Genomic DNA, 14,820 nt, shown 5'->3' with positions numbered 1-14,820 from the left:
CTTCGACATAAATTACCTAAAATTAAAGAAGATCAAATGTTAGATTCAATCGGGTCGGATTCAAAAAATGTCCAAACCCGTGAACACCCTGCGACGCAGATACGCTAATGGGATGTGGATTTTGAAGATAGGGAAGTGGCCAATGAGGGAGCGAGGTTGGACCACGTGTCCCAGATTGTCTCATGGCAGTGGATAACAGCATGTCCTTCTTTTCTTTTTTTTAATTAAATAAATATTGAAGGGAGTAGAGAACCAAAGTTCCAATTTTTTGGTTTGGGGATAGATAGAGTGATACACATCACATTTTCTCAAAGTAATTTATTAATTAATAAATAAATGGCGGCGGCGGCGGCAGTGACGGTGCTACTCCCACCTAGGATTCCGACCGCCACCAACGTTACCCGCTGCTCTGCTTTGCCTTCTCTGCCTCCTCGCGGCACCAACACTAAAACCACTTTGCTCTTATCTTCCCTCAACCACTTCTCAGGTATTCTCTTTTTCTTATGCATTTGTTCTTTTTTTACATTTTTATTTTATTATATCTCATTTTCCTTGTGGTTTTAATCTTCTAACTTTTTTTCCTCTTAAATTAAGACACTAAAAGGTGTAAGTTTTGGTGACTCTAATCAATGGGGTGTAAAATTCTCGATTAGATTTGCTTTGATTTACTAACGGGGTTGAGTCTAGAGGTTAGTCGTTCAAATTCTTGTTGGGAGAGATGTCAAAGTTGCTTTCAGCAGAAATGACTCAGGGAAATGAGAAAGAAAAATAAAATATAAAGGGCCTATTTGGATAAACTTCCCCATAAGCACTTTTAGGAGGAGAGGAAAAAATAAGAAGAAAAGAATGAAATAAGCTTCTGTATAAGCTAAAATTAGCTTATGAATAAGCTAATTTATAGGAACTCTCTCATATAACTTCTCTATAAGATCATTTTTAACTTATGGAGAAACTTTTTTTTTTCTTAATTTCTTTTTCTAAAAGTGCTTCTGGATAAGCTTATCCACATGGGCCCAAACTGATAAAGTATATTGCTTTATTATTTTGACATAGATAGTATGGTTATTATTAACATTGTTATATTTTAAATTTGAGGCATGTCAGCATTAATAAGCTGCTGTCCAACTCTTATATCTTGTTTCACTCATGGAATAATGTATGTCTCTCCCCCCTCATTTCTTCTTATGTATTTTTCTCCTTTATTCTTATTATTTAAAGTTCTTACTCTTAGATTTCTAAAGTGGATGAGAGGATTAAGTGAGAGGTAGGATTGTCATGTACCTTGTTTGAAATTTGAACTTATTCCATGTTTTGATAATCTCGACTGTGGCCTTTGTTTCGATAAACTTCTCAATAAAGCTTTTACAAAAGAAAATAAGAAAGTAAAACTTATTTTCTCCCATAAGCTAAATTTAAAATTAACTATATACAGAAGCTCTTTCATATAGCTTATTCTAAAGCTGATTTTAATTGATGTATAGGCTAATTTTTAACTTATGTGAGAAACTTAATGTATATTTTTGTAAACAAAGGGGCTTGAGCCCCCCTCAAAAACAAATTACAGAGATATCAATCGAGGAGTGGTAACTTATCTCAATTTACTTTCTTATTTTCTTCTCCTATAAGTGCTTATTGAGAAGTTTATCCAATCAGGATTTATGTCCAAGGTGATGCTCATTGTCTTGTGGGGCAACTGAAACACTTCTGCATTTTGAAATTGAGGGTACTAAACATCTTATGGAGTGGATGCACTTGGCTAAGACCAAAGTTTGATCCAGAAAATTAAGCTAGTTTCTGCTATATGAATGGAGCTATTAATGCTCACCACAAATTAATACTTGTCTAAGAGTCTTGCACACTTGGTCAAGCTTTCTGTATCTGTAGTTTTAGTGTGTCCCTGAGTAGTAATATTCGCCGTTTGTTGCATTTTCAATGTTGTCTTTATTGAGCTTGGCTATATTGCTTTTTTATATCTTTGTTTTTATGTATTTATATATTGATTTATTTATTCATCTTTTAATAATTCTAAGATGTTTTCTTCTATTTCCCCTTTTTCAGTGTCCCGAAAATCTTCTCTGCTTCAGACCAGAGCTTCTTCAGAGGAATCATCCTCAGTAGATGCCAATGAGGTGTTCACAGATTTGAAGGAAAAGGCAAGAAATTTACTACTAGTCTGATTTCAACAATTTGGTTTTATCCTGAACTTCCTCTTAGCAAATCCTCGATCTTGCGATTCTAATTTCTTCTTTGCCAACCCTTCTTTTACATACTGTTTGGTTCAAAGGAGGGTAGGGATTTTCTTCCCCTATTTTCTATCCATTTCCCTCCCCTCCAACCAAACATTATGTTAAGTTTTAACTAAGTGTAAATAATATCCTCCATTTATCATTGTCAGTGGGATGCTCTTGAAAACAAGTCCACAGTACTTTTTTATGGTGGTGGGGCTTTAGTTGCTGTTTGGCTATCGTCGATTCTTGTGAGCGCCATCAACTCTGTTCCCTTGGTAAGCCATCACTCTTCACTTTTACCATGTTATATTATATGCTTGAGTTTTTATGCTATATAAAGCTTGGCTAACCAATCTGAAATTATTTTGTTTATGTTTCAGCTTCCAAAGATTATGGAGTTGGTGGGGCTAGGGTACACTGGATGGTTTGTCTACCGATACCTTCTGTTTAAGGTAAGTAAAATACACCACGAAGGCACAAATACTTTACTATTTTAGATTTTAGAATCTAACACGTTTTGTTGTGTGGACATAAGTGGTGGTTTTGTGTATATCAAGCCTTGCATTGGTGTCAATATTTTTGTATTGAATGATCACTTCTTTTTTCCATGGAATCCACTTACCGTTTTCTACTTCTGGAACGCATGCCTTATCCGGTGTTCATCTTACAAGTAATTTATGTGTATTTGTATACAGTCTAGCAGGAAGGAGCTAGCTACAGACATTGAGTCACTGAAGAAGAAAATTACTGGAACTGAATAGAGTGGTGTTAGCAGGTACCAAGTCAAGTTTATCTTCTGTGAGCATCATTTGTTTTTGTTGTGCTGTTTATCTCATGTATAAGAGTCATATGTATCCCTTGAAGTAGAATAGAATTCCTCTCAACCTGTAATGAACCCATTTCATTGTTAAAAATAATGTAGCAAATTTTACGTATATGGCTCTGAATGGAAACCATTATCCTTTCACTTCCTCACTGTAAGAAATTTAAGTCATATATGAGTATAGAACACGGAAATATATCATATATGGGATCAATTTCTTCTGTGTCTTGACCATGATAGACTGAAAGATCATTTGTAATAAGGTAATAGATCAAAATATTCGGAGTGGTTCTGACCTGTTTTTTCTGATATAAACCAATCATTAAATTGTTTTTAATAAAATTTAAGCTAAAGTATACTTTTCTCCTTGATAGATGACTAAATTACAGGTTCCTCCCCTTTAACTTCAAAATTTTCGCTTCGTCTTACGGATGAAATATGTTATACTTTAGGCTATTTTAATATAACAACTTTGAAAGGCATCAACAATAAATTTTGTACACTATCATTAATTTTAGGACTTAAAAATATTAAGTCTTAAACACGTTATTATTTTGTTAAAAAAAAATCACGTCATTACTTTTGAAATTTCATCCAAAATTTTAGTTTCATCTTCTAACTTCTCGAATTTTGTTTAAAAAAAAACTTCTCGAATTTGATGGCAGGGGTTTAACAATAACTTACCAATAATGTTGAATGTAACGTAGAAAAATTATCTTATTTACCTTCCTCTCCAGTAAAGGTGAGTGTAAATGTGCAATGTCTTAAAATAAAAGGAAGGCTGTGTAATACTTTAAGTATTTATACCTCTAACAAAAAATTTAAGTATTTATAAAGAGAAAAAAGTGCAGCTTACTCCATTAAATAACTTATCAATTACTAGTAGTATTTAGTGGCTGTACACAATTGAAACCATTCTTAGATCACATTAACAAAGCTTTTTATGCGTGAGCTGGTAGATATGATTTGGAGTTCGAACGGCCTATGTCATCATTAAAATTTAGACTTCCTCTTTGGATTGACAAGATTGGTTGTTGTGGCCTTTTATTTTAAAGAGCGTAATCTGCAAATGGGCTTCTTTTGTTAAAATTTCAAATTTAAAACTGAACCCTTTGACCAAAATTTTATTTTTGTCAAAAAATCTCTTGTCTAAATAGTAGCATGTTTGGATTTTGACATCTTAAAGTGACCTAATTTATGTTTGAATATTTTTATCCTAAAATTAAATTAAGAATAAAATTCAATATAAAATTTATAATCCATTATAAAAGTTTCCTAAAGTTTCTTCTACTCAAAATAATTCTAGATCAGAATCAATTTTAAACTATTTTCTAACATGATATGAAATTTTATCTAAAATCAATTTTTAACTTAGAATCAATTCTTGAATGTGAAATTAAACACATTACATAATTTGACATGAAAAAATTGACTTAAGTGGCAACATTATACCATAATTCTAACACTAATTCCTCACATGTCATTCTAGAAATTGTATTTTTTAAAGATAAAATTAGAGAGTTTAATATTAGAATTTTTGCAAAAACATTTTTAAAAAAATAGTTTAGTACAGCTATAACTTCACCACACTAATTACTCCTTGACAAATGACAACAAAAATTAACTAAAATTAACTGATCATTTAAAAACTCACCAACTAAATTGCCGCCCCAACGAATCATTTGCCTAAAATAGGCATTGGAGATGCATGGCTTCCGCCCTTTGTATTGTATGTGATTGCTCCACCTAAGTCCTCGTTGGCACAGTTGGCACAGTTGATGACCACTTGACCAGCTCCTTTTTTTTTCCCTTGACCAAAAACTCTAAAATAGAATGCAAGAAAGGGACCAAAAATATGCACCTAAATAAATATCCTTGTCGTTGAAGAATCCAATAATTAATAATGACAAAGTAGTCAATAACAAATTAATTAACACCACCATCCCCTTAGGCATCACCAACTGAAAGGTTCCATGCCCCTTTTCATTTGTTGACCAATGTCATTACAATACAACATCTTAACTCAACTCATATTTCATCGCCTCATTAATTTCCCCACAGCCACACACACACTCACCAGATTTCTAGGCACAAGAAACTCCAATAGAATGTCCACATACATAACAAGAGTTGAAGAATTCAGACCCTTGTTCTCTTCCCTTTGTTGGGAATCTAATCATTTTGTATAAGGTGGTACAGGTTTTAACTTCTCAACCACTTCATTACATCATTAATTATTAAGGAATCTTCATAGTAGTCTTCATCTGTGTTATAAGAAACTCTCTTGTAGGAAGAGGGAAGAGAAACAAAGTCTGCCATAATACTTGGTTAGGGAATTAAGGATTCTGATTGAGTTTCATTTCATTAATCAAATCAGAAGAAAAGAAAGCGTAGTTTGTGCCTGTGGTGAGAAAACTTGTCCTTCCACTGATGATTAGTGCATGATAAAAGCTTCAATGGGTTTGGTTCATCCATGGATTTCCATGAAAGCCGCCATTGAAGGATTCAGCGTTAATAGAGACAGAAGAAGGCTTCTGGGGTGACATTCATGGGGCTCCATAGATGGTGGCAAGTTAAATTGGTAACATTGTCTTTGTTTTTGTCATGTTTGGTAGGTGGCTCACAGTCTTATTTTTACGACCGTGAATCGTTAGATGACTTTCTTCGCAAGCAAGCGAACAAAGAGACAGAAAGGCTTAGAAAAGGTGTGCTATCCAATGTTTCCCTTCCTTCTAACTTCACAGGAATGGAAGTTTCAGTTGTTAGATTGCGCAGTTTCTCTTTATGGTCAAGAGGAATGAATTATAGTTCCTTCAATCTTCCACCGCGGATTGTACTGCAGCCTAATGCGAAGAGGATAGCTATTTTGTTTGAAAACTTGGGCAATTGGTCTTCTAATTATTACAATGTGCCTAACCACACAATGGTGGCTTCAGTTTTTGGTGTTATGGCTTATAGTTCTTCAGAAACAGCATTTGTAGATGAGAAGATTAACTTTACCACCCATGGTGACCCTATCAGAATTCGGTTTCCTCATGTTGATCAACATGGGGAAAATGACACACCAATTTGTGCCAAGTTTAGAGCTGGCGGGTTGGTGAAATTCAAAAACATGACTAAGCCATATGTATGTGAAGTATATAGCCAAGGGCACTACACTCTTGTAGTTCCATCTTTTCCTTCTCCAAAAGAACCTAATACCCGGAGTCATAGCAAGAGATTTACCAAATGGTGGGTGTTGGGATTTGTAATAGGTTTTACTGGGTTGGTCATATTGGTTTTAATCTTGCTAGCTTTAGTTAAGGAGGCCAAGAAGAGAAGAATAAGAAAAATGGAGAAGAATTCAGAAGGAGGTGAGCTTTTTGATACATTTTGGATAGGAGAATCTAAATTGCCATCAGCTTCAATGCTTAGAACCCAACCAACCCTTGAGAATTAAAATTCCATTCATTAGTCGTTGGTGATCCAATTTTTCCCCCTTTCTCTCTTGTAGTATTTGATTTACTTCATGCAAATGATTATGAGTACACAGATGTTGTTGGTTTTGAATTTGGTCCTTATCAACATAACAATTGTTCAGTACAGCTAAAAACAAATTTAGCATATATATATATAAACTTATATAGTCATCATCATAAATAGGTGTCAATAGCTCTTTCATGTCACGTTTTGTTTTCACTTAAATTTCTTTATTAGGAATTTATGCACAGATAAACAAAAAAAATAAAAAATTACACAGGTCACACCCTACCACCCCCTTTGTATTATTCTCTCTTGTCTATATATGTGCACTAGTTGTTGCATTATATGTTGGACGGCAAACTTGGCTCTTCTGAGCATTTACATTTGTTTAATTTTTTATTAAACTAGTAATTAGAAGTCCCTGCTTGGCTGCGATGTACTGCTTCTAACCATTAAGCTTAATGTTTACTTAGACATGAATTTCCTAGGAATTATGAATTTTAAAAGAGATTTCTTCGACCAAGATTGCCACATCTTTTCACACGAAGTGCCAAAGTTGTTGCAGCTTGGTTTGTCTTTCACACCCTTAAGTGTTCATAAATTGATAAATATGACAATCATTGGATAGGACAAAACATTACAACATACTTTTAGCAATCTTTCTAGGAAGATAGGACAACTCTGAATGCCAATTAGTTCAGCAGTGTCAGAAATTTATCAAAGCTTAACTTGTATTTGATTTTTTTTTTCTTTTTCATCAAATAGTAATGATACCAAGAAGTAACATGTTTTTGTTCAAACTATTACACACAAGCATGAAAGTGGCACCGGACACCCACAAACCAAAACATTATTTAACAATATGATAGCTGAGCATTTCAAAATAGCTTAATCGGTAAATACGAAAGACCCCTAGCTGCAAGCACTGGATCAACCAATAGGTTGGAGATCACAGTGTTTATGAAGAGGGAAAGGAGGATAAAAAAGAGAACCATTTAGAATGGCATGTGCAACAATCTTGTTTGCTGCTTCTGTGAAATGGATGCCATCCCAGCTCACATAGTTCTGGGGTTCATCACAAGCACTTGCTAGCATATGGCCGCACAAAATTTTAGGGTTAAAGTTGTAGACACCGCCTCCATACCCACAACATGTTCTGGTATTATACTTTAGTCCTGCTCCAACAAAACAAATTGAAACCAGAAATCAGCACTACCCATGTGGAATCAGTATGTGGCACTTGGTAATAAAATTGATTTCATGCATAATCATAATCATGTATAAGTAATTTCAATCATTTATGAGAACATCAACCGTCACGTGTACATGTATGACAAATCATAATTGTATTGAAATATCAATTGTTAATTTTCTCATCAGCGATTAAGATTATTATAGACAATCCTGTAAGAGTGCTAATATTTGTTGGTGAATAATGACTAAAAAGGGTGTATGTTTAATGTGTATGTGTCATAATTCATAAGGAGCATTCATAAGATCATTGTTAAACTAAACAAGACAAGAGAAGGTGCTTGTACCATAGAATGTGGGGTGGTGAAAGAGCTCCAAGAGAGCAGAGTGTGTGTCCGCATAAATAAGGGAAGCATCTACTAAACTTTCTCCGGTTTGAGTCAATGTATCCCTCAACAGTTTGTTATAATCATTTACAGCATTGTTGTGAGAAACAATGCATCCAAACTCATCATAGTCGGGAGTAGCATGAGGAAGCTCCACCAAGTATCCAGGATAGCATCCCACAGGACCAAGATTGAATACCATAAATGCACGCCCCCCTTGTGCATATAGCTCCTAAAAAGAGAAATTGCATCACTACAAAAATTGGAAACAAATAAACAATGCTTAATTTTTTGAATTACTATTCTTTTTTTTTTCTGACATGATATTAGTATCAAGTAGTTCTCATTGGAAGTCCTGACTATGTTTATTGGGAACCGTGGGCGCATAAAAGATAAATATTTCCCTCCTATCATGTTTATTTTATATCCAAAGTTAAGATTCGAATCCTGAACCACTTAGTTAAGAAACACAGGTCAATACCAATTATGTTAATCGTTGTTGGTAAATTACTATTCTAATGGTGTGAAACTTTCTTGTACTAGTATTAAAAATGTATCATTAAAATAGTCTGGCATGTCATATTATGCAATCATATTTTAGACGATTTTTGTATTATATATATATATATATATATATATATATATATATAATACAAAAATCGTCTAAAATATGATTGCATAATATGCTTGATATACTCAAACCTTGATAGCAGCATTGATTTGTGAAACGATGTGAGGAAGGCTGCCCCTCACTCCATCAATACTACCAGTGGCTGCTATTTTGGAAGTGAAGTCATTTTGCCCAATATAGAACGTGTAAAGGGCCTTTCCAAATATATCTGGAGAAGGGATTTTCGTTCCAGATGATATCCTTGTTCCTGTGTCATGCATGGAAAGAACATGTATGTGATGAGTACATTATTATTATTTATAAAAACAAATGCAAGTTTCTAGTAACATTTTCTGTGTACCTGTTTGATGAAATTCATCAACTTTGGCTTTGAATTGCTCCATTTGCCTGAGTTGAACAGAGAGGGAAAATGGACTTAGCCCACTGACAGAGAAGGAAGTTGTGGGCGGAATCACAGTGGAGGCTGAAGACGCAAAGTTAGCCCCATGAGTATAGTCTGATCCAATTGATTGCAGATATGGGCTCAAATATGGCAATCCAAGACCCTGAGCTGCATGTTCAACACCAAAATACCATATCAAATATTTAATAGAATCAATAATATATGCTATGACAGCTTAAAGGATCTTTACATTTTTATTCAATTGTTATTATGTAGGGTAATTAACTTTATTGGTTTTTAAAATAATCATCTTAAAATTGGTAACAAGAATGATTTTTAGTTAATTGATAATATAAATTTCAACTAAATAGTTTATACACAAATAGTGTAAAAAGTTTTTATATCATCATTCAATTATAAATGATCACATATGATAAATTTATTCATTTTTATGATAGTTTGGAGAGTAATACTACTTTGTACATTAACATAGCAGAATTAAACTCAAACTTTTACATTAAGAACAAATGCCTATTAAGCTCTGATTAATAACATATCAAGCTCAACAGACAAGTTAAAAATTAAAAACATGCAACTCAAAATGTTTTAAGTTTATAACAATTGGTCCATTAATTACCGAGAAAATCAACAATAAGCCTTCCATCAGAAGCACGCCCCACTGGTTTTTTGAAGTAAGTCATTCCATAGGGAGCAGGCTGTGCAGGAAAGCTTGTATGAAACCCACCCGTATCTGAATTCGAATCACCAAAATTGAAGATTGCCTCAAAATCACACAAGGAATAACTTGAATCAACCAAAGATATCATCATCACCATACAAATTACTAGGAACTTCGAAAATATGTATAAACTACTGTTGGACACCTTAAGGGTACCCATCATTTTTTTTTGTTCACTCTTGAGTCTTGATCAAGTGCTTCCAGAGGCTAATGCTGTTAAAGGTAGCAATGAGAGACCCGTATTATATGATCAACTGCATGCATTTGAAGATAAGGCCAACCATTGAATCAGTTGTTCTAAAGTTGACTAATTAACAAACGGATTGCTGATAGTTACCTACTATGCATATAAAGAGCTAAAAGCTTACAACATATAAATTCATATGATTCAAGAAATTATTTATTTTTTTACTCAGAACTCTAAAGTTCTTGCAAAATCTAATTCTGTTGAAAGGAGCTCAAGGAGAATAACATTATATACAAATATAGGGTCATTTCCTATTTATATATTGGAAGCTAAATCGTTCAGTTAAGTATACCAATGTTGACTGATTAACTAACAGACTACAACTACATGGTTTAGAATTTAGATTGTGTGAGTTGTGGGTATATTACTGCATATATATGGATTGTTCAACACTTCAACCTACTTCTCTTATGGGGAAGTGATCAATGCCCAATATAATGACAGCATGAGACTAGTTGTTATAGCATATACAAATTAGAGGCTATATTGTAGCGTTCAATTAATTTCCTAGCTTAAAATTTTCCAGTTATATTTTTTGGTTGTGTGATCTTCAATTTTTGCCCACAGCCCCTAATCCGGTAAATTGATTTAACGAGAGATGAAACAAGTACGTTTAACAATTAACATTTTAACCCATGCACATGTATAAGCCTGGCTGAAGTACTTCTATTTTAGCTTCGTGAAAATATCTACATCATTTTAGCAAATAATTCATTTTTTATTTGGAGAGATGATACGCTTGTTGGTAGAACTAGAACATGACAAAACTAGTTTTATCCGGTACCATGAATAGACGGCCCAATGTATAGAACTCCAGTGACACTCAAGTTTTTACAACTATTTAAATGCATAGACCAATTGTTATTAAACTATTTTAACTTTCTAATTATGTTGAATAATCATAAAGAATTTTTCCGGTTCATAGTATTTCTACTCAACTCACTGAAAGATTATTTTCTATATTATTTTTCATAGAAAATACATATGATCTTGTACCAAAAGGCACTCAAATTTAGACATTTTTTATGTTTTCGTTATTTATATTATTCATTTTATTTATTATCTTCTCACTCTTATCTTCCTAAGTAAAAAAAAAAAAAGTCCACTAATTTAATATGTAAAAGATAAAAGTTCTCAATTACATTCATATAACACATGTTGCATCACGTATGAATTTGTTTATTTTAAAATTAGGTAGAATTAATTTTCTTAAAATTATTTTCAAATAATTATGCATAATTGATATATATATATATATATATATATATATATATATATATATATATATATATATATATTAAAATTAACTTTTTCAACGAAAAAGTAACGATTGTGATTATTAGTTAAGATGACATGGTCTTAACAATAATGCTACGACATTGGCAAATGAGAGAGAGGGGTAAAACAGTCCAGTAAAAAAGAGTGGTGGGCCCCAGAGTGTGTAGCGTAGTGAATGCGGGGACACGTCATTGTGTCGGTAGATGGAAGCGAAGGCATTGGGGACCACGTCATAGGCGAAAATGGCTTCCTAGCCAGCTAATCAACGGTCAAAGTTTGTCTCTGACGTGTTCCCTTTAATGCTCGCGTCACACCCCACTAGGCCCACCCACATGCAACCACCACCATTTTCTATTTAATTCATCTCCCATGCACCTAACCTATACATACCCATCATCTTTACAATCATAAGAATTTCACTTCATATTTCATAGTCTCTAAAGGATATTCCAATGTAACTCAGCTGCCAAGAAACTTGATTTTGTGAAAATTAAATAAATTTTATTTTAGTAAAATGCATTCTTAAAAAGAAATTAAGAATTATAATTATTAAGCCTCAAATTAAAAATTAATCTCATAATTGACCTGAAAATCATAACTTATCCATCAAGTTTTATTGAGAAGTTAAAGATTCTAATTATGGTAGATACAAAAAAACCAAAGGTTAAAATAATGTGTAAGGGGTTAAGGGCGTATTTTAATTTTTTTATTTCTTTGGCCACATATTCATTTTCTTAACTTTTCAACGAAAATAATCTGAAGTATAAGTTTTCAAAACTTGATGTTTTTCAATTCTTTATTTTACCGGAGTCTAGCTTAATTGATTGATCGGGGGAATGTTGTAAACTCTTGTTTTTATTCATTTGTTATTATAAGAACTCATTAGTCATCCTATCATACTCTATATTTTAATGGAAGAAATTATATTAAGATAATTTATGCACTTATTAACAAAAAGTATAGCATTTTTTATCTTCTAATACTAATGTTATAATTAGTGATTTTTCATCTCAATATATTTGAACAAATTGATTTAATTTTTTAATCATTTATTATTTATATATTTTGTTTTGCATGTGATAAGTGATAATTTCACGAGTAAACTTTTTCAGTATAAAAAAAATTACTGGAATAAATTTTTTGTCGATGGAGGATGATATTGATGTAAATTAAATAAAAAAAATGTGATGCAACTTTTTAAAATTTATTAAAAGTGTGTTATCTTCTTGGTATAATAAAATATTATTTAATAAAATTATGAGTCTACGTTTTTAGAATATATAAAAGAACCTTATATATGATTCTGTCATGGGATCACATTATGTCAGGTTGGCCTAGCACGGATCATTTTTATCAAATATTTTGTCTATTCTTATGCCCCCTTTACGTTAGATTTTGTGTATCTGATTTTTTCCGCCTTATTCAGGGTTTTTTTTTCTCACGTTTTTTTAACTTTAATTCACTATTTTACCTTATTTTTCTGTTTCTCCTACGCCTCGTCCTTTTGAAGAGAAAGAGGATGAAAACGGGAAAAAATAAATAATAAATTAATGTAAAGCCATATTTTTACATTCTACTTTAATTTAAAATTTTCACCTTAATTTTTTTTTTTTCATTTTTGTACTCTATCAAATGAATCCTTAGAATTTCAAGTCTTAAACTTACATGGATGGACAGTCCTTGCATCACATCAACGTATATAGATATATGAACCTTTTTATTTTAAAATGTAAAATCATCCAGTAGCTTCCCATATATATATTTATAACTCTACTTCAGAAAGAAGAAAAAAAGAGTAATTTTTATACATATATGATATGGACATATGGTTGCAATTTGTCATGGTTGACTAACCGATTCAAAATTGGCTTGTCATTGTTTATGTCTTGTGAGTTGTGAATCATGTGTGTAGCTAGGAATTAATCATTCATGCATGGAGGGCCTTCGTAATCTTGAGTGTGATACTGACATTATATATGTTTCACTTCATCACTCTTCTTAGCACAATACAGCCAAGTGCCATCCTTTTAGACATTTATGATGTTTTATATATTTTTTTTAAAACTAAGGGATTCGATTGTTCCGCTCAACTATATATGTGTAGAAGTTGTGTACAGAGAAGCCAACCACACACTCTCTCTCAGTTATCAGTAAGTTTTTGGTTTAAATAAAATTTGACTTGATTTCCTTCAATTGTTGGGTTTGTTAATAGATGAAAAATATATAATTAAAAAAATCATCAAATCATCAGTCAAATTTTTTAATATAAATTAATCATCAATTTTATTTTATTGATGAATATTTCATACTAATGTTAACATGATAAATCAAAGAAAACTCTCTTTCAATTACTTAAAAAGGCATGCATATTTTGTATATTATATATAAATCCCGTACTTTATAAATTAATGAAATGACACATATATCATATTAGCACGTGTGATGTATATTATATTTTACCTTTTTTAAAAAATTATCTTACCTTTTAAAAAAAACTATCATTACAAATATTTTACTCTTTTTTTAAAAGAAAAAAGAAAAAAACTATCTATACGGACATATATATCATATTAACACGAGTGAAGGAGTCATAGTTATATATCTTTAAAAAAAAGTGAAAAGAGGAAGAGAAAAACAGGGCCTACTTGAAATAAATGAGAGCTTATATTTCTTGCTTATTTGAAAACTCCTAACACATTGATATATATATATATAAATAGTTAGGTAAGTAGAAGCAAAAATAATACGGAACATAAACCTTTTAAAAAATTCTGAAAACACAATAATATTTATAGAAATTGTTATTATAGATTTATAAATAATCATATTTGAACCGTGAAAGGTAATGTAATTTGTACTTAGGGTAGAAAGCAATTCTCCTTTTCCGATCCTTTTGGATGGTAAGGAGAATAGAGATAAGAAACATAAGTGATAACACGGTGTATCTAGAAATTAAGAACGCGTGGAGTTGGGTACGCAACAAACAACCAGTATCTGAATCAGCTCGCAGGTCTCAATCACTCATAGTGTGCACTTACACAGTGACGTGGGACCACAATCACCGACATCATATTCTCACTAGGGATTCTCCAAATATCTATATAAATTATTATTTTATTTCATTAAGAATTTTCATTATAATATATATATATAATAAAGTATTCAATTTTAGATAGAATCCAAAAATAGCATTAATTAAATATACGTATAGTTATAATCCAATCACTCATATTTTATTTGCATAAATAATAATATATCTTATTTAATATTAATTCTTCTTTTTTTATCTTACCTATCAAACCATTTTAATTCAAATCTTTTATTTTTTTACTCTCTTTCACTTAAATCAAATAACTTTTCTTTCTATGCTATTTCACCTCTTTTCATTTATTTTATTTCCTAATACTTCTTTTTCTTTCCTCACAACTAAATACAATGTTAGTAATCAACAAA

At 31.9% G+C, this 14,820-nt stretch overlaps 3 protein-coding genes across 3 annotated transcripts; 2 read left to right on the top strand and 1 right to left on the bottom strand.

Moving 5' to 3' along the window:
* Nucleotides 1-173: 173 nt before the first annotated feature.
* LOC114389283 (protein CURVATURE THYLAKOID 1A, chloroplastic-like) lies at nucleotides 174-3,203 on the top strand. The gene is made up of 5 exons (XM_028349919.1): nucleotides 174-487; nucleotides 2,059-2,153; nucleotides 2,396-2,503; nucleotides 2,609-2,680; nucleotides 2,924-3,203. The coding sequence occupies exons 1-5, from the start codon at nucleotides 337-339 to the stop codon at nucleotides 2,987-2,989; spliced, it is 492 nt and encodes a 163-aa protein (XP_028205720.1). The 5' UTR covers nucleotides 174-336; the 3' UTR covers nucleotides 2,990-3,203.
* Nucleotides 3,204-4,675: 1,472 nt separating this feature from the next.
* On the top strand, nucleotides 4,676-6,690 carry LOC114389280. Its single transcript, XM_028349917.1, has one exon. It carries the CDS (start codon nucleotides 5,600-5,602, stop codon nucleotides 6,488-6,490), a length of 891 nt encoding a protein of 296 aa, XP_028205718.1. The 5' UTR covers nucleotides 4,676-5,599; the 3' UTR covers nucleotides 6,491-6,690.
* Nucleotides 6,691-7,213: 523 nt separating this feature from the next.
* On the bottom strand, nucleotides 7,214-10,080 carry LOC114389279 (GDSL esterase/lipase At4g01130-like). Its single transcript, XM_028349916.1, has 5 exons — nucleotides 9,741-10,080; nucleotides 9,062-9,271; nucleotides 8,793-8,968; nucleotides 8,052-8,322; nucleotides 7,214-7,688 (listed from the first exon to the last, which is right to left on the bottom strand). Exons 1-5 carry the CDS (start codon nucleotides 10,003-10,005, stop codon nucleotides 7,444-7,446), a joined length of 1,167 nt encoding a protein of 388 aa, XP_028205717.1. The 5' UTR covers nucleotides 10,006-10,080; the 3' UTR covers nucleotides 7,214-7,443.
* Between the last annotated feature and the right edge of the window lie 4,740 nt (nucleotides 10,081-14,820).

The sequence above is a fragment of the Glycine soja genome, chromosome 16 (assembly GCF_004193775.1).
Source record: "Glycine soja cultivar W05 chromosome 16, ASM419377v2, whole genome shotgun sequence".
Classification (NCBI taxonomy): Eukaryota; Viridiplantae; Streptophyta; class Magnoliopsida; order Fabales; family Fabaceae; genus Glycine; species Glycine soja.
Note: the sequence above shows the minus strand (reverse complement) of the source record. Positions and strands in the feature narration are given on the sequence as shown.